The sequence below is a fragment of the Solea senegalensis genome, linkage group LG11, assembly GCF_019176455.1.
Source record: "Solea senegalensis isolate Sse05_10M linkage group LG11, IFAPA_SoseM_1, whole genome shotgun sequence".
In the NCBI taxonomy this organism is placed as follows: domain Eukaryota; kingdom Metazoa; phylum Chordata; class Actinopteri; order Pleuronectiformes; family Soleidae; genus Solea; species Solea senegalensis.
This window is the reverse complement of record NC_058031.1, coordinates 18,479,603-18,504,696: the sequence shown is the minus strand read 5'-3', so window position 1 is coordinate 18,504,696 and position 25,094 is coordinate 18,479,603. Positions and strand designations below refer to the sequence as shown.

The 25,094-nt window shown below is 41.2% G+C and overlaps 1 protein-coding gene across 7 annotated transcripts in view; it reads right to left on the bottom strand.

The window, feature by feature from the left end:
* The window catches only part of agrn (agrin), a 226,242-nt gene that overhangs the window by 95,636 nt on the left and 105,512 nt on the right, over positions 1-25,094 (bottom strand). For all 7 annotated transcript variants that reach the window (XM_044037208.1, XM_044037210.1, XM_044037211.1 and 4 more), the window contains one exon: positions 256-471. In XM_044037208.1, coding sequence (XP_043893143.1) covers positions 256-471 — 216 coding nt within the window. The remainder of the gene's footprint in view (positions 1-255; positions 472-25,094) is intronic.

Here is a 25,094-nt window from a genome sequence, read left to right as displayed (position 1 = left end):
TGAAATGCAAACCTTAAAATGATGTGAATTATCTTTGCTTCTTTACAAGTAATTAAATCGCACAGTTGGTCCTTGAGTTGGGGGATTTCTGAAAATAGGTTTCAACGTAGTGAAAGAAAAATTAATTCGCCGAGATTGTGATACTCTATTTTAGGAGAAAAGTGAAAATGAGCTCAGATGTGCTGTAACAATGGAGTCGTTCAAGCGGTGTCTCCAGGAGAGGTAGTTATTTGGTGGGAAGGTGATGGTACTTACAGCAGGGTCCCTTGCGCAGCACCTTGATGCGTCGCTGTGTGTGGCACTGAGCTTTCTCCAGTTCACACTCGTTGGAGTAAGTGGATGAATCTGAGCCACAAACAGGTGCCACCAAGGATGGACAATCCATTTTCCTGCAAACACACTCAGCCTTGGCCCGGCTGGTTGGATCACTCTCACATACAGCGCCAAAACCACACAGCATTCCTCGACAGGCTGGAAGACAAAAAGAGAAAAAGGAGGTGTGTTATTTGTAAACACCTGATGCCAAGAATTTTATCATATCAATGTCAACAGTTCGATAATTGTAAGTTAGTTGTCTTAATAAACCTAAATAAATACACTTAAAAACACAAAAAGTAAGGAGATTTATGTTTGGTCAATTATTCCTTTGTCCATATTTGTAGGAAAATGGATTTTGTATGTTGAGCAGCAAGATGACAACACTCGCCCCCACAGAGTTGGGTTTATCAGAGACTTCAATCATTCAATCCAATAAACAACACCAAACAAGAGTCAATAGCAAAATAAGCTGTTTGGCATTGGCAGAGAAGATTTGGCAAATATTTCATGGGCCCAACCCACATACTCAACTCTGCTGCTCCACCCACAAACACATTTTCCTTACAAATGTGGCACCATTTAAAAAGGAAAATAAATAATACCACTTTCTGTGCTAAGTTTATGATCTCATCATTGCATTTTGAACTGTGCGTGCACATATTCTGATAATAATAAACACTAGAAATGCATGGATCTCAATGTGCATCAGTTGTTGGTTTTGCAAAACTCTACTCAACAACAGCAACACAAATGCTCCTGGGATTAAATACGATCCCAGCGAAAAGCACACAGATGCTCTCAATTCATCCAGGAAGAATCTGTCCACTCAAGCAGAGCAGGCACAGTGTGTTGCTGGATGTGACGAGGCTTTTTACAGTACAGTATATGCAGGAGCAGAAACAGTGAAATCTATCTAGAGGCACCCGGCTGATACCCAGCCATGTGGACAGTTCATTTTCGCGCTTTAAAGAAACTGCAGTCTTTGAAATATCAGTGGATTGCTGTGTGGGAAAAGACCCGGAGAGACAGCGGCACACAAAAAAACAAGGTTAGCCACACACTTGAAGGCTGCACGAGTTAAGCAACAGCAACTGCTAAGACTTTGATCCCAGTCCACCAATTTCACTCCTGAGCTTTGATCAAATGTGAAACAGCAAACTGTGCACGTAGTCAAATGCTGCTGAATGCCCAAAGCAAACAAGACGTTTGTGAGTGTTTGTTTATAGTGTGTTGTGTGTACACAGCAACTTAGAGAGTAATTGACCTGGATCGTGGCGGCTACAGCTGCTGTGGGCCTGTGCCCACTTTAAGGGCTGTTGGGCAGCCTGATGGCGTGACATCCTCGACTCACTTGTGGTGAAGTGGTGAAGAGATGGCAAGCTCTCACAGGTAGCTCACCTGATTGGAATAGAATGTATAAAAGAACATAACACCACAAGTCCACTCTAAAAAGAGCCATCTTGTTTGGAAAAGTAAACAACCATTCCTTATCTCTGGCACCCAGGCTGGGACTAAATGCAAGGCAGCATGTCCACTCACTGGCAGGTGTCTGGTGCCGGACCGGATAGACCGGCAAACAGTCCGACACACACAGTCTGGTTTCCCAGGACTTCAGAGGACTTCCTCATCCTATCCACACAACATGTCTTCACCTTCTAGTAATAATAATGGACGTTATGGGGACTCAGTGTACTGTAATGTCCCCATCCTATGATGTGACTATGTAAACAGATTTAGGTCCCCACAACACACACACACACACACACACACACACACAGCAAAGACAACTGGTCCAGCATCTGCCCAGGGCATCTCATTCTGTCTGTCTCCTCACACCAAAGCACACAGTGTGTGTGCGTGTGTGAGCGTGCATGCATCCGTGTGCGCACATGCGTGTGTGTGTGTGTGTGTGTGTGGAGTGACAGGCAAGGAGTATGTTTTTGACTTGCCCACTGTTCCCTGTGGGAGAGCACCTGACAGCTACCTGAGCTCACTGCCTTTGTACCATAGGAGAAAAGAAGTGTGTGTGTGTGTGTGCGCAAAGCTATCTGTGAATGCATCTGTATTCCTGAAAAAGCATGTGTGTCTGCAGGGTGTTGGCGTTAGGTGTCTGTCTGTTTTCTCCAAAAACACACACACACACACACACGAGCAGAGCCAGGTGCTACCATGAAGGTGTGTGTGTGTGTGTGTGTGTGTGTGTGTGTGTGTGTCAGTGCATGGCTGAGAGAGGTGAAGCCATGACAGGATTGTGACAATGGGTGAAATTCAAGCTGTGTCACATGTGTACAAGAGAGAGGAAGAACAGATGTGTTAGAGTAAGACAAGAAAGAATAGAAGAGTTTGTAGTGGACCAAAGCAAAAAGCCTCGAGGTTAGCGGATTGACAAAAGACTGACACCAGAGCTGAAGGCTCTGTCAGAGTGAAGGTATCCAGTGCATACTCTGGACTAAGCATTCTTTACTGAGGGAAAAAGAAACTAGAGAAAAATAATATGACATTTTGGATTTCTTCCAAATAAAAGGAAAACCTGTTTGGTCAGTACAAAACAAAAGAATAGCACCAGTATGGTTGATGTGACTAGTATAACACTGTTATTGGTATTATACTAGTGCTAAACTGTTATACACCAGCACTGAAGGGGAATTCCTTCATGTGACAGCAAGAACGTGCGACAGTGAACTCCAACAGTGACCCAGTTTGATTGATCGCTAACACTGCAGACGCTGTAATGACACCAGTGAGAGTCCTGTGGTCATGTCTCACAAACACATTATTTAACAAAGACAACGAGAGAGATTAGAATGTAACGCGGTGTAAAGTGTCTCCCACAGGTAGCACACACACACACACACACACAGCTGTGGTGTTGAGAGTCTCACTAAGTGTTTACACTGTACATTTTTTAATAAATGTTGAAAAATCTATATTATATATATTATACATGCTTACATAATGAGTGCTCAACCAACTTTTGGCACTTTGCCACTACATAAAATAACAATAGACAATAATAATAGATGTAATCATAATTTAGCCTCAGTCTAATCCTGGAATTCCAAAAACAAATAGAACACGTGCTTGTAATGAGAGTATAACCTATAACCACTGGGACCACTGGGAGCGTCCTTTGAGATTCTATTCTCTCAAATGTGTCATGACAGTCGGGTATATTTTAAATGCATGCAGTGTATTAACAGTGTTTGATTTTTTTCAAAAGCATTTAAATTAGACATCTGTAATCGCATGTCATTTACTGTTGAGCTTAAATAAAGATGAAGACATTACAAATAAAAGCATCTCTGAATATGTTCTTTCAGTTTGTTTGACTGGTTCATTCTGTAGAAATACATTGACAGACAACATAGTGCTCTATCATCCAGTAATAACGTTTCATATTTTGTACATATTAGACACATGATTGCATGCACTTGACAGCTGCTTAGAATCTATCTCGCTCGCTGAAGCCAAAGTGTGTGCTTCTGTGCTGAAAGATGCACAGGCACACTCAAGTTTAATTTCCAGTATGAATATAAAACTTGCAAATTGGTGTGCAAAATTCTCTCTGCGTGCAATGAGTGTGTGTGAGTGTGTGCAGAGTAATCTCTTTCCAGCCCTGCAGCATTAAAAGCTTCACATCCGCACTGTTTTTCTTCTCGCTACTGGAGACAGGAGAGAAAAATCCCATTGGGTGGAAACGGCAGGGTGTCCAGTTTGCTCTTGTCATGGCAAATGTCTTGTCCAGGTAAAACTTTATCCCATGTTTAGACATCTCATCCATTAAACATGGTGTTGTGAGTTGCAGCATAAGGACACTATGGGGGCTATGAGTGGCAAGGTAAAATAATAATAATAAATAAATAAACACACTCATTCTTCCATCATCGGTCTAAGACAATGCACATTCTGTTCATTTCTTTCGTGGATCAAAGTAGAAGTTACTGTTATTGTTGGTAATTTTATTAACTGTAACTTTAAAAACAGCTATAAACAGTGGATACTAGCGTCGTGCCCTTCCGTACTGATTAATACTCACACAGATTCAATAAGTATTTCCCAAAAGCAGTAGGTCCTATTCATTTTAGATAATATGCCCACAGTACGTCGTGCTCCTCGTCAGTTCCATTGTTTTTGCTGCCTTGCTGCATTTACCTCGAAGTGAAAAAAGAGGAGAAATGGACTGTCGTGGCAGGTCCAGGTACAGACCCAATAAGACTTGACAGAATTGCTGTGACAAACTTAAAATGGCTACTTTAGGAGAGAAACACTATTCTCTGCAGAGACAAGATACCTGTCAGGTTTCGATTATTTCACAGCAGTCCAAAATGCACCAGCTGGACAGGAAAGAAGACCAGAAGAAGGAGGGAAAAGGGAAAGGTGGGCATGAATAATTAACGGCCGTGAACTTTACATGGGTGGCAAGAACAGTGGCTGAATTACTGTGAGAGTCACAGCAGTGATGCACAAATGGCAAACGTGATGAATAGGTGAAGCCAGTTGTGCTATGATCTGATTAAAATCAGCAAACGGTGGCTTCCGCTCTGACTAATGACCTATTGACTGTCAGGAAATCAGACAAGTGAAGTTGACGGAGGGAGATTCAGCTCAGTGGCTTTGAAGTGACATTGCATTAGCGCTGAATGGGTCTAAATTCATTACGCTCTAGCACTCCTTGGGGACATCTTCCACAAGCTTCCTAATAAATGGAGCCTTTCTCTTCGGCTTGGGCTAAGTAATACAGATGTGTCGTCTTTTAACAGTCCACTCTTCTCTCGGTCTCTCCCTCTCTCTATAAGAGGGTTTTAGCGTCTATATCAGTGTATGTGTTCCCGAGGACCTTTGCAGCGAGTAAGGCAGGTTGCTATGGCAACAGCAAGTCATGCACTCTGTATTGAGCAGCTTGCCTCATTAGGTTGAGACCGTAAAGTTTGTGCGATGCACACAGGTGGTGTATGTACAGTATGTGTACACACATGTCAAATTCCTCCCAGGACTTTATAAAGAATATATATTTTTTTTTTTCTAAAAGAAAATGGCAGGATTTTTCTCACTCCGCTCCCCACACTCTAAATTGACCGTAGGTGCGAGTGTGAGAGTGGGTGGCTGTTTGTCTCTATTTGGCCCTGTGTCGGCTGGGATTGGCACCAGCGCCCCCCCCCCATGACCCTCATGTGGAGGATAAAGCAGTAGAAGTGAGTGAGTGAGTGAGAATTAAGCTCATTTTTCCGCAGACTTCCATTAAAAGTGTTTGTTTTGCAACCAGTGGCGATGCCCCCTGGTGGCTACTTCCATGCTACTTCCTTGGCTTCACTTTTTCAAGGGAAGGTTTCATTTATTTCTCCTATACAGTCTCATGACAGCAATAAATCAGTATATCATTGATTACAACTGCAAAGAGGTTTCCTCCCACATTCACCAATACAAGAGTCTCACGTCCCAGAGTGGTGTTATTTGTCAATGTATGGAAAACATTACAAAAAACAAAAACATTTTATTAGTAATAATAATAATAATGTGCTCCGATCTTAAAATGAATAACACAGCTGTGGTCAGCAGTTAAACCTGGTAACATATCTGAGGGTAGAAAGCAACCATGCAAGGTTTCTATTGAACTCTGGTAAGTGGTCCTCGAGGGGGCAACGCAATCAATTATTGATCTCTCTGCAATCATACAGAACCCAGCGTGAAATAAAGAAAACATCTGCTCACAAAGGAACGTCGTACCTTCCCTACCAGCTCAATATAAGAAAAATTGCTTCTTTAAACCAGTTCAATAAAGAGAAAAGAAAAGAGGTATGGAGGTAGGTACTCTTCCAAAGGTGATTCAGAAGAAATAACTTTTCTCTTCTCCTCTTTTTTTCATCCATGTTGTTCTCAGAATGAACAAACTGTCAAAAACAAACAAACAGTAAAACTATAAAGACCTTTCTCTGCGCCATTACCAGCAGTTCTTTGCTTAAGATTGGAGGGTTTGAGAATGTGTGTGTCAGAGTGTGTTAACTTGTATTTCTTACCTCTTTAGGACCTTTTTCTACTATAAACACTGACCTAGATCCTCATTTCCGAGGAACTGGTTCAGCCAAGGGCTAAGATTTGAATTGTGGTTGGGTTAAGGTAATGGTAATGGTTAATGGTTAATGGTTCAGGGTAATGCTTTGTTTAAACGTCCAAATGAATGGAGGTCAATGCAGAGAACAATAGATGTGCAAACCTCTGTGTGTGTGTGTGTGTAGGCTGACACAGTGTTCTGCCATTACATAAAGGGGCAATCAATTTTGCTACCCTCCTCCTCCTTCACCTCCTCCTTCTCCCTGAATGCAAATGCTGGTACAGCAGAGCGCCTGGGTCGTGACCTTGCTAACACACAGAATGAACTCATTTACAAACAGCAGCTTCTCCTTATACCATGCGCAGTTTCCAGAGAATGAGTTGGAAACAGTGAGAGAGTCAGAGAGTCAAGTTGGGGTGATGCAGGAGAAAGAAAAAAGCCCAGTTTATACACATGCCTCATTCAGTCCAGTATGTCAGGATGGAAGGAGGAAAAAAATGCTACAAATGCTCTCAAGACGGTGGCTTAATTGAGGCTGAAACTATTTCCAATAGTTCCTTACTGACACAGGAATGTTCCACTGTGCACCCAGCGTGTCTGTCTACAATTGGCACCTGATATTTTCCCTCCTGACTCCGTCGCTCGGTCACCTCAGCGACTCCTGTTGCTGCTCCTCTGAGGTTTACTCAGTGCTATATGTAGTCTCTCTTTGCTGTGGTTACTTTTTTTGTTTTATCTTTAATGAAGTCCCACTGGCATTAAGCATAAACAAACAAACCAAACAAAAGCAGTGACAAACAGACAAATATGTTTACTATAGTTCTTTTTTCTTCTTTTAGCTGTTGGGGTGGCCAAGTGTTTTGACAACAGTTTGACACCTGCAGACAAGTACAGAGGTGAAAGGGTTGAAGTTGTTAGCATCGTCGGATGAAAACTATTCAAATCTTGTGCCTGAATGTTTACTATTATACAAAGACCACTCATTTATTTTTTCAACTATTCTAGAGGGTAATGTGTGTCCATGTGTCCTTTTATATTGTCCTATTTTATAAAACTCTTTCAGAAATTAAAAGAAAAGACATCTTCAAATACATTGCCACCATTTGGACTTGTTTCCTCCTTTTTTGGCAGGCAAATGATAATGCAATGCATTTTTCACACCTGCTTGTGTGTGAGGAAATTTCAAACCCTCAAGCAGTTTTCCCTTTTGTTCATATTTTGGGCATTCGAAAAGACGATGGCTGCCAAAGCAATTAGACCAAAACCTTGTTGAGAGAGTTTTTAAATCATTTCAAAACCAAACAGTGAACCGTTGATGGTCTCAGCATGGACAGGCTGTGATTCAGGCCTAAAGCTTAAGCACAGTGATTTATTGTTTATTTGCTAACCCTTGTTCATTCAGTATGGGATCAATGGAAGTCTCAATATAAGTTTATTATGGTTAGTTGTGCATGACTTTATGTGTTCTGCGGTGCAGTAAACCAACACATAACCACAGCAAACGCACCGTTTTCCCAGCATTTCTCTTTCTGTACATGCATACAAGCATGCATACAAGAACACAGCAGATGCAGCATCTTCATAAATCAGGCCTGAAATATGACAGCTCTTGAAAGCTAAGACCATCTGCCTAATCAGCCTTGTTATACGAGAATAATACATAAGGAAAACCACATTGTTAACTGTCATGATCAGACAGGGACGATTGTGATCGACACAGGAAACAACAGTCCTCCTCAGTTTGACATGGAAAAGCAACACCTGATAAACTGGTCAGTGATTGTATTTTTTTACAGCGACACTGAAAACGGTGTATGCGTCTAACATTTAAAAGATTTTCCTTCATTTAAAAAAGTACATAAACATGCAGAGAGGTTTTCTTATGAGCTGTATATAAGACACTGAATATTAGTAGATTTTAAATAGAATTCAGCACCTTATATATCCAGATATACTGTATAGGCATAAATGTAGGTTGTTTTTTTTGCATCTCTGTCTGTTAAATAATACATTGCCCAGGAAAAATGCACATATGCTGAGGTGGGAGAAAAGGTTCAGCTGTATTTATGCTTAATAGGCAGCACAGTGAAATGTTGATGCTCATTTTGACAAGACATTCAAACCTGCCCAAACCTTTCATGGTCCAGGAAAGTGTTCCGACAATATCTGTAGCTATACACTTAAGAACTGTGTGTTATGAATTAATAATTTTGATCAGCATTCTGCCTTTACAAACCTTAAGCTATAGGCTTTCAATATGGATATGGTATCTGTCCTTAGATAGAGAGGTTTGAGCGAACGCAGTCTTCTTCATCACTTCTTTATTCCAACATGAATCTTAGCCTCCAGGCTGAAGCAGGCAACGCTGCTGTTCGCTCTCTAACACATGCAGTTTCATCTTCCGACACTGAAGGCCACTGAAAAACTAAACACAACTTTCTGCTCCAAAGTGAGCATACACAATTGATTGCACACACGCACAGCTACATGTGCTTTACAGGGGATATGGGCCTGACCACTGTCAGCTGTGCAGCCTTTCTTTCACGTCACACGGGACGGGCAATGTGACCAAGTTGTGTGTTGGTATGAACAGATATTTTTTTTCCAGCTCCAAAGTTGCTGTTTCCAGTCTCCAGTTCTCTTTCTGAGCTTCCTCTGCCCCCAATCTTATCAATAATGGAGTGCACTGGTGACAGAACCCGATTCTGTCACCTTACATCTCCTCCACAAACTTAGCAGCAGGCAGCCAGAGACGCCTCTTAAGAAGAGATTATGGTTGCTCTGCAATATACAGGAAGAAAACCAGCATGGCTGCCAGCATGCTCCTAAATTCAATTATTCAGCTAAGCCACTATTATGAGGAGTGCAGCCCCTTTTTTTTCATGTCTCTGCGCTCATTGTTTGAGCTCCCCATTATCTCGCTTAGACCTATGAAGGGGTCTTTATATAAAGACCAGGTTTTCATATTACACACACACACACACATCAGTATTTATATGCCTGCTAATTGCGAGTATAGGCATTCTGTGGGAGTGTGAGGTGGGATTCACTCTCACAAAAAGTGTCTCCACAGACATGTGCAGGGATTGGATGCAAAGACATGCACACACTGAGACATGTAATCACACAAATACACACACACACACACACACATAGAAATCACACCACAGTGGCGAGAGCTAATGTGGTCTCATGTTCTCCACGCCTGTCCTCTACTCTCACGTTCACATGCTGCTTTCTCTTTGCTCCGTCTCCAGCAACATCATCCCATCTTTCATCAGTGTTTCATTCCCTACATTTAAAAAGGAGTGTCTGCATGATAGAGGAGGAGGAGAAGAGGAGGAGGAGGAGGAGGAAGAACAGGCACAACTTGCTGCTCTGTCACTCTTACCACATGGGGGTTTTCTGCTTCATTTACACTACCGCTCCAATTTCTCAGTGAAAGCCAGTAAAGAAACTCAGCGGTAAGGGCAACTTTGCACAGAGCCAGTTGGTGTCTCCTCACTGCAAAAACCAATTAGAAGAGAGACATCAGCTTTTCCCAGAGATCATCATCCAACATAAAGCTAGGGTTAGCGTGCAGATTTAGAGGCTCAGGCTGTAGAAAAGTTGTTTTCACTCAGGATGTGACAGCTGCAAGAGTTAAAAATCAGATCTTTGGGGTTTTTTTCCTGCCAAAACAAAGCCTCACACTGTAGACGAGCACTGTGCCCAGCTTCCTGCTGTATGTGAGGCTGCGTTAGACCAACTGTGGGTCCTTCTTACGACAACATTTCCTAACAGGTCTGGCTGAGTTGCAGACAAGAGGTTTATTTATTTTCTTTGTTTACTAAAAAGACGACTTATCCACATTCTCAAGTAAAACTGATGCGCTGTGTTGATTGAAGTTCATTACATTAACTTAACTGTCAATGAGTTTGTATTTAAATCTCTAACATCTTTATACTGGACAGTTCTGCAGCATACAGTGGCCAGCACATTATATGATGAACATACACTAAGAGATTTGATCTTGATCCCTAATGGAATAAAAAAACAACAAACAAAACTACACTGCTACCATGCTGTGCCTTTTTACCTGCATTTGTTGTTTGTTGTTTGCTGTTACCCAGCATGCATCACCCCAGAAGACATAATGTGGTATGACTTCTGGGGTTTCTAGGTCTCTCTCTCTCACTCTCTCTCTCTCTCTGCAAGGCCTGCTGAGGACACTTCATACAAAACTGGTAGATTAAATCTGTCTTCAATAACTAGCTACAAATGACCATTAAATGTTACCCACACAGTCAGTTTGGGCCACAATATTTTCTTTTCCCTTATTCATGTATTTCGTGGAATGGTGAAGATAATACTCAAGGCAGCTCTCTAAGGACTGAATTCTTTATTTACAGGAATATCCCCAGCACCTGCACGGGTAATAACTTGGAAATTATGTTTTTCATTTTGAATAAACCAAAATGGACCTGTTTTTAGTACCGATTTATTTTTTGTCATCATATTTTCGTGTTCTTCTTGCTGCCAAAAGTCACTTGCTCAGTGCTAGATTAAGAGCTTAGCATTGGTGGTTTGGACATTCTAACACTTCAAGTCACTTACTCCCATATGATTAACAAGGATTACTGGTCACTGGTCATCAGACCAAAAGCAGTTTCCTTTGCAGTAAAGGACTGGAGAGTAAATTGGGCCTCCATGCTCGCTCCCACTATGGAGAGGACAGGGTGCTCCTTTTTATACTGGGATTTCTGGAGAGAGACCAAGTCAGTGGCAGATGGCAGCAGGATGAGAGTCAGAGACAACCTGGGGAGAGCTTGGAAGGCAAGCCAGGAAGAGGCAGCTCTCAAGTGCTGAGCTGGGCTGCACTGAATAAAAGGGAGATGGCCTCTTCCATATGCTCCTTATTGCTGTGCCTAATCACAACGAGGTGCCCACAGACTCACTGTCATTGTCACTGGAGGGAATTCAGGATAGTTTAAAAAGAAATGACCAATTCTGCAGGCAAAAGCATGTTGAATTGTGTTTAAAGTAGGAGAGGAAGCCAACTAGCCTTTTGCCAATTGGAATCAGTGCCACCATGTGGGAGAAGTGAAAATAGTACAAGGGGATTCTTCTTGAAAGCTACATTTAGAAGAGATTTTGAGATCTGAGGGGTAGAGGGTATTATCTTCCCCTAAAGCATATCGATTAATATTGATGTGCCTGGCTGAAAAAGCCCCTGGAGGACACATTGAGTGTAGAGCTTTACCCCATCATAAGGAGTTGATGAACGTGGCTCCATGAGGGAGATGCCTGGGCCGGGAGAGCTGTGGGTGCCCTGGTTTTGCACTCATCCATTATGCACCTCATGGGTCTCCTGGCTGCTCATAGGAGGTAACTCCTTCGAGGATGTCTCCTGGCCAGACAAACCACTACATCATTTCACTCTCCCGTTCCTCCTCCTCATCCCATCTCTCCATCTCTCCCCACTCTCTGGTCAATAACCCTGACCTGTTGATCAATACCGCCACAAATTACTCCATTTTATTTTTCTCCGCCCTCTCTCTTTCTTTCACTGGCTTCCCTTCTAGGCAAAGACATGGGAAAAGGGGAGGAGGACAGCGACCTCCTTCTCTCTCTCTGCTTCCTCTTTGATTACTTAGTACTTGTGCACAGTCCAAAAAGGGAGCAAAGAAGCAAATAGAGTCTATTAGAAGAGCACCTTTGATTCAAAGCTCATTTCAAACCCTGTCTCCGTAGCTGTCCAGTCAGTTCACACACAGTCACAGACTCACACACTTCCATCACTGCCTCTCCCTGTTAATAGCCCTGAAAGGGGAAATGTAGCATATGATTGTGTTATTTTCAGAAAATCAAAGTGCACTGTCGGCTGCCCATCCATCACCTTGAACCTTTTCACTGAGGTGCCTTGAAGGCCATAAGTTCACAAACACACGCAGACACACAATATAAGGGACAGAGAGGGAAGCGTGCCTGATGTAGATTTAAATTTATAGGGGACATCCATGCACTGCTGGCTTTAGCATTAGTATTATAGCACCACAGGCCCCCATCAGCTACCGCTGTGGAATTAATTGCCGGTGACACAAAGTAGCAGCAAAACTGACACGCTTTTGTGCTTTTCATTACGGTATAGAGCCTTTCTGTTTGCCTTTGTAATATTTTTTTAAAGAGAGGGAGGGCCAGAGGCACAGGACGGAGGAGGAGGAGGAGGTGTGTGAAGGGATCTGCGGAGGATAAGTAATATGGAGCTGACTGGAAGAGTGTTTAGCTCCTCTCAGTTCATTTGTCTTCATTTCCTCTCTTTGGAACAACGCTTAGCCCATCCTGACCCACTCCGCTGTGTCTCCACTAGACAACAGCTGTGTGTATGTGAACATGCACACACACACACACACACACACACACATACAGGCCACATATAATATTAGCATTAGCACTCACGACGTGAGCCAGGCAGTATCATCATACCGTGTGAATCATTACATGCCTGTTTATGCATGCCAGAAAAATTAAGTGGGAAGCAACACACACACCGACACACACAAACACACACCCGGCAGGAAGTTTGAAAAATGTTGGCAGGCTGGCAAACAGGCGTTTGGGTCCCAAATCTGACAGAATGGTGGCCATATTTTATTTGTTTATAATGAAATGATAATGGTTCTGTGTAATTATGCCCCATATTTTAGTCACGATAGTGACATCAAGAATGGTTAACATCATAACAAATCTCTCCCTCCCTCTCGCTCTCCCCTCTCTCTCTCTCTCTCTCTCTTTCTCTCTCTCTCTGTCGCACTGAAATACAACTTTCACTAACAAGAGGTGACAGTTTTAAAAGTGATGATATAATGTTACTAAATTTAGATTACACATTTCAGGGATAGGGTATTTAGTCATTTGTGGTGCGTGTCAGATTACAGCCTTTCTCTAATGTGAAGATGCAGCAGATGAGTTTGTTTTCTGCAACATTTCAGAATCACAGAAATGCAGAAATAATAAACTTACATTGACATTTTCAGAGCATATTACATCCTTAAATGTGTGAAACCAAAATTGAAAAATAACAACTAGCTCCAGGAACGTCATTTGACCTCCTCAAGTGTCCCCTTGTTACAGTTGATCTGTAATAAATCACCCCACATCATTTACCCATTAAAAATAATGTTTAAAAAAAGGCCATATACTCTAGGAATGAAGCATACATTCTCTATAACTCACACAAATGTTTTGTCAACATGTAGGACAAATTAGATGTTCGTAAGACTCGCAATTTGGTTGCCCGGGGCAACTGGACAACTGCTACTCTTGAACCCTGTGCAGGGAAGGAACGATATGTCGTTCCTTCCCTGCACTCCCGTGTTTCTGTTGCTTGGCATGCCAGAGGAGGCGCTTATCAAATTACACCACATTCCTCAGTCAATGTCCTACGTGCTTCCTCCATAATGAGACTTGTGTTTAAATATTCTGCACATTCAAATATGCATTCACTTACTCCAAAAATATATATAATAATAAAATATATGGTTGGTGTTTTTATGCCTGACACGCCACAGATAATCACAGCTTTGTCTGATAACATTTTACACCTCTTTTAAATCATTACATATTTATGCTAATGTGTCTGCTCCAACTATGTGAGAGATATGTTGCCTGCATGTGTTTAGTGAACGATTTATATCATTTTCAGGGTTTACATATCAGATGTGACTTTTATACTTTTTAATACACTGTAGATAGCGAGTATCTCATTGGCTTATCACTTGAACACATTAGTAACATTTTGTTATAAAGGTTAATGAGGGAATGTGAGCAGTAGACAGAGAGTGGAAAAGTAGAAGAGTGACAAGGCAGGTGCAAATGTTCGGAATGAATTATCATTACATGGTATGGCAAATGGCCTCCATGACATCGATATACTGTTTGTCCATTTCAATCCAAACTCCACGGTCTAATCCAGGCATCAAACCATCCACACATCTAATGCTTTACTAAATGTTCCATTGTGTAAATCCACATCTCCATTCATTTGTATGGACAGGTAAAGAGAGCAGAGAATGGGCACTGCTCTTTAATGAAGCCCATATCTCCAGTGCTGTAACACAGGATAGTGGAGGCTTTGCCTAATGATATCATTATAGCCACAGTGACTTGTGTGTGCTGGCTGTCTGGTTTCACTGCTGCTCATAGTAATTCAATAAGAACCAGTGTGTGGTTTTAAAGAGCCCTGGGATTTCTGTGTAGGTTTATAGTGATTGATTTGTTTTATTTTAGTGCGTCCCTCCTCTGGGACACCAGACACATGGTACAGTGACTGAAAAGCAAACCTGCACTTTCTGTGTGTGGTTCAGGGGCATTTCAGCAGAGCCGATGTTTGCAGAGACATTAGGACTCCTAGTGGTTGCATCAGGAAGCCTCAGTAAGATTCATAAAGTATCAGCACATGTGCACAAATGCATTCATTTTACGAGTTAAACGAATACCATTAGGGACATATAAGGTGTGACTGCTGACATGTGCAGGTGTGCGGTAACATCCGCAGCATATAGAGCCACTTATGAATGACCGCCTCGGTAATGTGATGATGTGACAGTTTATTGCTCCCTTTGGGAAACATATCAAGCAACAGCCTGGAGATGATAGGTGATGTGTGAACATGTGTCACCTGGTTAAAAGGCAGAAGGGTATCTATGTCCAATTTATCACAGACGACTGGATAAAGGGTTCACTAAGCTTGGCTTGTTGTGGTTACAACAAGTCACCAAGGACACTGACACAGATACGACTCACAGCATCATGCAACTGTATGATCATTAATGACACAGATTGGTCAAAAACCAATAAATAAAAGTCAGAGAGGTTGAATAATATATATCTTGTTTAAAGCCATGACCAATGAACCAATTAACAATAGAAAAAAGGTGCAACAAATTTGATTATCAATTGTTTCAAGCAAAAAAATAAAAAATATATTGTGGACTAAAAGATGTAATAATTTTACACTTGATTTTTTGTTTGATGTTACTTAAAAGGTAGTATTTTTACACTGATGAAATTGTAGATGAAACAATTAACTTCATCTCATTGGAAATTAATAATGTAGGTCATCAACTACCCTGTCAGATTATTCCTTAAATCCAGTGTTCTTAAATCCTCACATTATATAATTGCATCTTAATGCATTATTTTAAAAAACTGTATTGAGAATCCACTCATTTCTATTGACTTCCATTGGCATTTAAAACATATTTGACTGAAAACCAAGGAAAGAAACAAAAATCTAAATCCTAAGTTTTTCACTTGCAGCGACAGGAGCAATTTGTTTATCCTCCTCTTCCAGGTAGTAATGGGACATAAGTATTTTAGTTTTGTTTCACACAGCTTTGTCCAGCTCGCTTCTTCCCTGTACTTCATAGAAGCCAAACAGATTTTACACTTTAGCAATAGCTCTCACTCAGTTTATTTACTAAACGTAATGAAGCATTGATGCATATGTTGGGCGCTTGTACTTTCAACATTTGGATGAAGTTTATCTTAATTCATATTTCCTATTATGACTTTTTCATAATTAATTGCGTGCATGAGGTGTGTGTGTCTGTGTGTGTTTGTGCATGGAAAGCCTCCTCATCATGCAGCAAACAGATGATAAATGGCTGACCACTGGCTGGCTGGTTTTAAAACACTTGTGTGACACTTGTACATGTATAAGCACACACACACACACACACACACACACACACACTCACTGAGGCAGTAAGCACTGATCAAAATTAATTGCTGCCCCTTTGCCCTTTCTAAGACAAGTGTCTCTCTTGAGAGAGAGAGCGAGAGAGGATCTGAGAAATTAAAAGTGACATAGGGCAAGTCTGACTGAACATTAAGTACAGTAAGTGTGCGTTGTTGTTTGATTTCAGCTTGTGATGCAGATGCTGCCACTGTGACCTAACTACAGGCTCCATTACAGTCACTGCACATGTGGGGCTTTGGCACACGAGGGACTGAAGGATTTTTAAATCCATTTAAATGAGCACAGACACCAGGGTCCATGTATCCTTAGTATAATCACTGCTGAATCAATGCTGCACATTTGTAAATGAATGCTATGTGGAATGTTGAACAATAACCTGAGAACTCACAAATCAAAACAAAAGAAATTATGAACCATTATGACAATCAACCTGATATGGATCAACAACAATTTATTCATTTTTTTGAATATAAACATTGCACAAAGCATCAACCTGTTCCGGGTATTTTAGAGACTAAATAAACAATTGTAAAGGTAAAAACAAAACTACAGGTCAATCAGTGATACAAGCAATTAGTTTCAAGCCGTTGTGTCAATTTGCTAACAGACAAAAAAAACAATTATTTCTACAATATCTTGATGTTAAAATTGGAGAGGGAGGAAAGCTACTCGACAACACGGCAAACAAAACCATTGTGAAATAATCAATCTTTAATATAGACTTAATCATGAGGTCTGAATAGCTTGCAGCATTAAAAGCGAGGGCAGTGTGCTCTTACAGGAGGGAAGGAGTGATGACACTTTAACAGTGTTCACATTAAATAAAAACATGTCCATCTTAGGAGAAAAAGACACACTGAAATCACTGAGCTCCATCTGTTGTGTGTGACAGATGACCAACAGAGTATCATCAATTCACATCAGTGACAATCTGTTCAATAATCTGTCATGAGCGCTTCCTGTTTATCCACCAATGCTCAACAAGAAAAGTAGGAGCCACTTTGGACAGTAAATCAAACTTTCAAAGACTCAGGCCGTAAAGTTTCAATTAAGCTAAAAAACAGAGCTTGATAAAATGGAGCCAGCCACTGTGGGTGACTTTTATGGCTACTGCGTTCATCCGACAAAATGTACAATTCAGAGAACTGCTGGCACAGAACAGAGAAGTGGCCGAGTGGATCCACATTCAGTCTGAACACAAGGAGCAAAGGCTTAACGAGTGCTGGAATGACTTTCCACTGGAGCTTAGATGTCACATGAACTGAGGTCCCTCAGACTGTGGGAAAAGGGTTTAAGTCACTCAGGTACACTTACCCTGTGAAATTAGCTGTCAGCAAATTGAAGTTTAGGAGCGTTAGGAATCGTAAGGAGCCTACGCTACTTTTGTGGCCACAGATGGCAGAAATCATATGACCTGCATCAACTTGATTTATGCGATAAATCAACGCATTTCCAGCTGGGATTTCACAATAAGAGTTGTATCGTTGATGCCGGGTTCCCTTTAACATTTTCATTAACACCGTAACACTCATATAACACACACACACACACACACACACACACACACACACACACACACACTGTCTCTCTGTGAATGCCAAGTGAAATTCTGTAACACTGCGCTGCTGTGCCCTGTGGTGAGATGGAAAGCAGGAAGACAATGTTTGCCTCCATGTCCAGTGGAGCCTTGACTGCTGTGTTTCTCCTTGTCAGTGTGTGTGTGTGTGTGGGCATAAGCTCCTGTTCCGTACCGAGACAATGCATTCCAAGGCCATGTGTGTGTCTGTGTGAATGTGTGTGACTGTGTTAATTGTCTGCGTAATGCTCACATATTCTCTCTCGGATACACAACGCTTAGATTTCATCAGTGGTTAATATCACTTTTTCCTGTGGTGTGAGGTCTCTCACTCTTTGCTACTGTGTGTGTGTGTGTGTGTGTGTGTGTGTCAAAATAAAAAATGCAAATGTGTGAACATAAATGCAACATTATTCACAGACAATTTTTCCTACCCCCTCTCTATTCTGTTCCTTTCCACTCTGCAGCTTATCTGTTGCTCCATAAACCATCCAATTTATATGGAAAACATTTTTAATGTGCGGTGACAAACACATTGCCTGCAAACATCTTTTAAAACATATGGCAGCCATGTTTCATCTATTAAAGGCTTTTTGGCTGAGCAATTTAACATCTCCCAATGTTAAACACATGTGGAAGTGCAGATAAATTCTCTTTGTCGCTGCAGTCTCACACTGACTCTCCACGCTCGTTCTGTGGCTGTTTTCCCTTCCTACCTCTGGGAATAGAGTGGGAAGCAAGAACGTGGGGAAGGTATTTATTTCTGAATCATCACCACCTCAACGGCATGATATTTTTTTCTCCCGGAGGGCACGCTAATGATCCTTAGCCTGAATAACATATGTCTGAGGCCGATTATAACGCCGCATCCTCGCAACATATCAATGGGGATCATGTCAGGCTGAATTAGTTCAGCTCCAGCTAGGTGGGCAAGTTTAGAAAATGAGGCAGGTGGGATTACATCACAAGCATGGCTTCATGGGTGATCACGTGCAACATGAATTCTGGAACCAATGTGTTTGCCGTGTTGTGGTTCTCGTTTCATTCCCGAGCTACAGAGGGGAGATTAGACAGCAGGTGGAACTCACAGAGCAATATCCTGTCCTGGAAACCTTCATTTTAGTTTTGATAGGAGCTGTCCTTGGCTCAGGGAAAAAACACAACTGCACGTGTTGCCAGCTTTTTGTTTTCTTTTCATATGGAGTGCTATTTTGAAATCAGTTTGGTGCTTGGAGGTTCATTATGTCTTCAAAATGTCCTCATAAGCTACTTTCTTCCAAGCGCACAAAGTGGAAATATGGTTCCGTTGGGTGTAAGAGCAGAATGGAGCCTGTAACAAAAGCGGAGTGACTTAGCGGCTGTGACAAAGTGAGCGACGGCAGGAGTTTCTTTATTTAGTAGACTAATACATGGCATGTCATTAAATACATCACCATCACCTAAACGTTCCATTTGAAATATAATAATTATACCTCAGCAGTCATGGGACATTCCTTTTTCCTATTGTCTTCCTATTAAACAACTTTTTAAACAAGTGTTTGTTGTTGTAATTACCAATTCTCTGAAAGCACTTGAAGGCAGCATAAGGTGACAGCAGTACGTGGGCTTGCTGCGGCTAAACTAAGCAAATGTGTGGAGAGAGTTTGTCATCGGAGAGGACGCCAGAAGCAAAGCAGCGCTGGAATTTAGATTCTCTTTTCTTCTAATGGAGTGTCAGAATGCATTAACATGAATCACTTATGTGAAATGGATGGCTATTCATGTGATAAATGGTGCTAGGTATGTATTTCTTCTACAGTGTGCGTTTATGGATATTTGAGTAATAAAGATATGAAAAGGAACGACTGCTTTCGTCAGGAAAAAAAAACAAAAACACAACAACAGCGAGCAAGAGACACCCAAGGGCCCTGATGCCCATTATACAAGCAGCATTTTCATTTTTATACACGACAGGCAGCAGGAGATACAAAAATCGGTGTGTGTGTGTGTGTGTGTGTGTGTGTGTGTGTGTGTGAGAGAGAGTGTGTGAGAGTGTGTGAGTACATCTCACCTCTGGATGAAGCATCCATTACTGCACTGGCAACAACACATGCTTCGTTTTACTGAACAATTAACACATGATGATGAACCTGTTAAGTGCATTACACTGCTAAACCAAATTGAGAGCTTTTCATTCTTTTCACGTCCACAGACACTTTCTATTGGAATATTATTCCCACTGTCATTTAAAAAAAACGAGACTTCCCCCTATAGTACAGCGCTAAAGCTGCAGCCTATAAATAATAATGTCCTACAACCAGCGCCCACAACAGATTAATGTTAATGCCCCTAATGCTCAAGTATTCTCGGGGGTTTAGATAAATACAATGCACACAGTGTGTCTGCAGTAAAAACTAAATTCAGTTCATCAATACAATAAATGTGCCTATAGCACAAGCCTATCATGGTTTATAAAGATTGATTCAGGATTTAATGGAGAGCGACTTCATTTATTAATACTGCAATGAGTATTTCTATTACTGTTCAAGAGAAGTTGCTCGCTGGTGTACAAACAACCTGGTTGCACGGACGAAGGTTACTACTGTATGTTGTTTTCAATCTCAAATTCACTTGTATTTGTTGTTTTCACGCTACACTGCAGAACCTCTATCGCCCACTGGTGGACTTCTGAGTGATTACCAAAACATTGTGGTCTCTTTGACCTAAAACATTCGACTTATGTTTATACACTACTCTGTTCCGTGGTTTATGTGTTGTTGTTTTTTATGGTTACTTGTTCTGACGGCAGCTGTGAGGTGCAGACACAGGCAGATTGGCATACGCTGCCACATAGTCAGGCTGTGCAGTGATCCTGATAAAATTACAATAGTGAAGTCCAACAGAACATTATTCTTAGCAGTAGAATCCACCTCCGCGTTTTCAGCCATAGTCTAACTGTATGACGCTATGTTGCTTGGATCACTGGCGCTGTGATCCTTAGGCCTCAGTCGTGATGTGAACTTACTTGACAAGGGTTTGAATATAACAGACAATTGTTTCATACTTAGAACTAGGCCTGAACGATTTTGAATAAATATCTAATTGTGATTATTTTGACAGGAAATGCGATTGCGATGTGATTCGCGATATCAGAGGGAATGGTCATTTTTACATCATTATTCTCATTTTCATTCAAAAAAACATATTAAAAAGGATTACAGTCTGTAGAATAAAATGTGTAATAATAATTCATCTAAAAAGGTATTTTGACGCACATTTTGGCTTGAACAAATATTGCGTCTCCTGTGATTTCGATAAAATGACGATGCATTGTTCAGCCCAACTACAGCTTGAAACTCTCCATAACTACACACTGAACGTCGAGATGTGAATAAATTTATCATTGTTATAGTCCTTCTTTAATGTCATACAGTATATGCACACTGGTGTATCAAATCAGTGAGTTAAAATGAGAAATCACACGGTTATAGAATTCTTCGCCAATCCAATATCCCGTCTTTCTGGTGAAATACCCACATTTACACAGGCTTTACTCATAAAGCCAAATACATTACCGCTTTGTTGTCCTCTAATGGGAAATGTATTGACTCTTTTAAATGACTCTTTTCATAAGGAACTCTCAGTTATGCTGTCAGAAAGCAAAGCTACAGTATCTCACTCACACCACAGTCATCTGTGCAGTGATCAATATGAAACTGCAGTGCATGAGAACATCTGAGAACATGAAGGCAATATTTAAGTTTCAACGTGGAAAACGCGACAACTTTGATCTCTACATATGCTCCTATGATATTAATTTGTTCCGGTTGGAACAAGGGCCTTTCTGCATGGAGTTTGCATGTTCTCCCCGTGTGTGCGTGGGTTCTCTCCGGGTTCTCCGGTTTCCTCCCACAGTCCAAAAACATGCAATGTGGGGATTAGGTAAATTGGACACTCTAAATTGACCATAGGAGTGAGTGTGAGAGTGAATGGTTGTGTGTGGCCCTGCGATGGACTGGCGAACTGTCCAGGGGTTAACCCCGCCTATCGCCCGATGTAGCTGAGATTGGCACAGCACCCCCTACGACCCTCTGGTGGAGGATAAAGCGGTAGATGATGACTGACTGACTGACTGACCATTCACAATTCTGTAAAAAAGGTTGGTAAAACAAACACATTTATAACCTTCACTTCATTCAGCCTTGCAAGGCTACATTTCTAGTTTAGCTCACAGTCATTCATAATCTTACTTCCACAAATTCTTCATAGCAGTGATATATCTTAACCACCAAAAAACCTCTACACAACAACAACAAGAACAAGAAAAACTCTATGCTGAGAGTTTTACTTATTTACGGTTGCACTAACTTCTATATACCCTCTGTTTGACCTAAGGCAGACTTTGTCAGACAGAAGAAGAAAGGGGATACTTTGATCTGCTTTAACTGCAGGTGTTGTTTCACAACATCACAGCTCACTTCTTAAACCAAGAGCACATTGTTGCATCACAGAAGCTGAAAGCAGAGGAAAGCTGTCTGTGTGTCGCCATTTTTAGATTTACCACTAATCTAAAAATGTAGAAAATGATTTGTAAACGTGTATCTGCGATAAAGCATCCCCTTGTTATAGTGTTCTATATTCGAGGGCTCCTTGGCTGTAATTAGTAAAGCAAAGGAGAGCTTTCACCACCTGCCTTTCTCTCTGATGTGAGCTACCACAGGTTTGTTTGTCCAATTACTGTCCGTCCATCCATCCATCCGTCCGTCCTTTAGCTCTGATGTTTCTGTCTCTCTGCCATTAAGCTTTCGCAGAATTCAGTCAGGACTGTTTCCGCTATTCTACTTTGCTCTATTATGTGGACCTACTGCTACACTGATGTGTGCACACGCTCACTGGTGCTTAGACTAAAACGTTAACAGCAGTGATGGTAAATGCACCTGCGTGAGCTGCCCAGGGGTACACAGGTTGGACCAGTCCAGTGTGTGTGTGTGTGTGTGTGTGCGTGAGAGAGAGAAAGAGATCTGGGGATAGAAAAGGGGGCTAGTGGAAAGGTCATCATGAATAGTACATGAGGGTGGGTGAGGTCACGTTGTTCAATGTCCATCACCTCCCCGCAGATGATCTTCAGCTGGTTGGGGTAAGGACAGGCACAGGTTTGTGTGTGTATGTGCGTATACTTGTATTTGTTACCTCTTTAGGACATTTTCTGGCATTAACACTGACCATGTCAGGACCAGTAGTCCTCATGGAGACTGAAACCGAGTCCTAACGAGACAGGACCTCACTTTTGAGGAACTGGATACATTTACGGCTGTCCAAATGAATAGAAGTCAATTTAGTGTCCTGAAAAGGATCAGTGTATGTGTGTGTGTGTGTGTGTGTGTGTGTGTGTGTGTGTGTGCGTGCACACAGTAGGGACTCTTCCATATTCATGGTTCAACCTTACCCATAAGTATGCAGCTCCACATGTGGCCATTTACATCCTGGAAATTGGGTTGAAAATAATGGAAGGTGACATAGGGATGGGGGGTTGACCTTTGACCCATGCTCTGTGTGCATGGGGGGAGCGTGTATGTGTGTGTGTGTGTGTCTCAAATAAAGAGCCCTGATTCATGAAAATGGGATGAATGGATGAACTGAATGCAAAAACATACAGTGACAAAATGCAATGGAAAAAAGTCATTCTCATGGCCGTCTCGACGATTACATTTCAACCCAGTTTTATTAGTCCAGACGTACAAACAAGGTGCCACTTAATGGAATGATAGATAGATAGATCTCACAGTTTATCTCTAATGTATTCTTGTACTACCATCTGCAATACACTGAATAGCATTTAAAAACAAAAACAAATGTGTTTTTGCTTTACCAATGAGAGGTTTTACAGACATACGCAGTTTCTAATGTGTGTGAATGTGTTTTCTTATGATTTTTACATTCTCAGTAATCACTACCACTAATATTTGACTAATATAATTGCTGATAAAATCAACATAAGTTTACAGTAAATGAAAATGTTCAATATTAACATTTTGGTGAGAGTGAATGTGATCTGGGATTTTAACTGACGCCCCTTGAGTGAATGTAACCATGAGAAAATAATCAATACAACAACAAGCACCACTGCTGCTACTTTCACAAGATGAATGACCATCAAAGATGATATTTCACCACAGTTGTAGCTGTAATTTGTGGCCTTAGAGGGGCGCACCACTGTTTTAACATGTCACAGCATTTTATTAGCCACAAAGAGTCTGACAACCCTGTGTGTGTGTGTGTCAAAAAGCTGTATTATGTCATTTGTGGCTCTGAAGGAGCTGTCTCAAGTCTAACAGTGATAAACACGATGGAGTCACCAAGGACGTGGGGATTCGTAGCTGAAAAAAGTCATTGTGTTGTTTTTGACACCCACTTAATTTTTGGTTGTTCTTTTGTGGCAGGCACGTTAAATAATCTTCACTACAGAAAGTGTGACAACCTTTAATACAACCATCAATCACAAAAACACAATGTTAGTGTCCTTTTTAGCCTCTTTAGCCATTAATGTCTGTATCTACAGCCGAGAAATGGGTAATCCCAACTCACAACTTCTCTCTGTAAACTAGTATATTTGCAGAGTGAAGGAAAATAACTGGCCAAACTGATTATATGAATTATGTGCTCATCACAAACACACAATGTCAGGTTTCAGACGCTGAAGACAGAAACAGCCACTCTGAATCCATACAAAGCATAATTCCTCTATCACTTATCAGCAAACACAAAGAATCAGTTTACTCTCTGTAGATTAAAATGAGCACAATTAAAAAAGCACATATACGTGTCTGAAGTATCGGTAAAGCGCAGTGGGACTTTATAGATGCTAAAAACAAAGTGAAATTGATGCAGGACAAATACAGTAGACATTACTGCAACCTGGAATACAGAGAGGTCAGAGATGTCCTGATTGTTGTTGAGGTTTGTGTGGGGATACGTTTTAACAACTTGTACAACACAGTTCCAAGAGGGAAGGCAAAGAAATGGGATGAAAAGAAGTGATACGCAGCTACTATACAAAGTGAAGGAGGTTGAACTTGATGCATTATAGGCTATATATTATTCTCCAAAGAAAAGATGAACATACATCGAAGCCACAGTGAGAAATATCAAATATTTTTTTAGACACAGCATCACTCATCCTGTCATGGCTGTACATCTGAACAGTGCTTTTATGGGAACATCCTGGTGTGTTTATAATGCAAACACTGCTTTGACCTGAGCTGTCTGTGTAAGTTCTGTGTAAAAGTAAATAAAAACGTAGTTCCTATAGAGTTTAGAAGCTACACCATGAGACCAGGAGGACAAAGAGATAGAATAATGTGTTTGTTACAAATTGACACTAATAGAAAACAATAGTTGTGTAATTACATGATGTGAGAATAACATTTGCA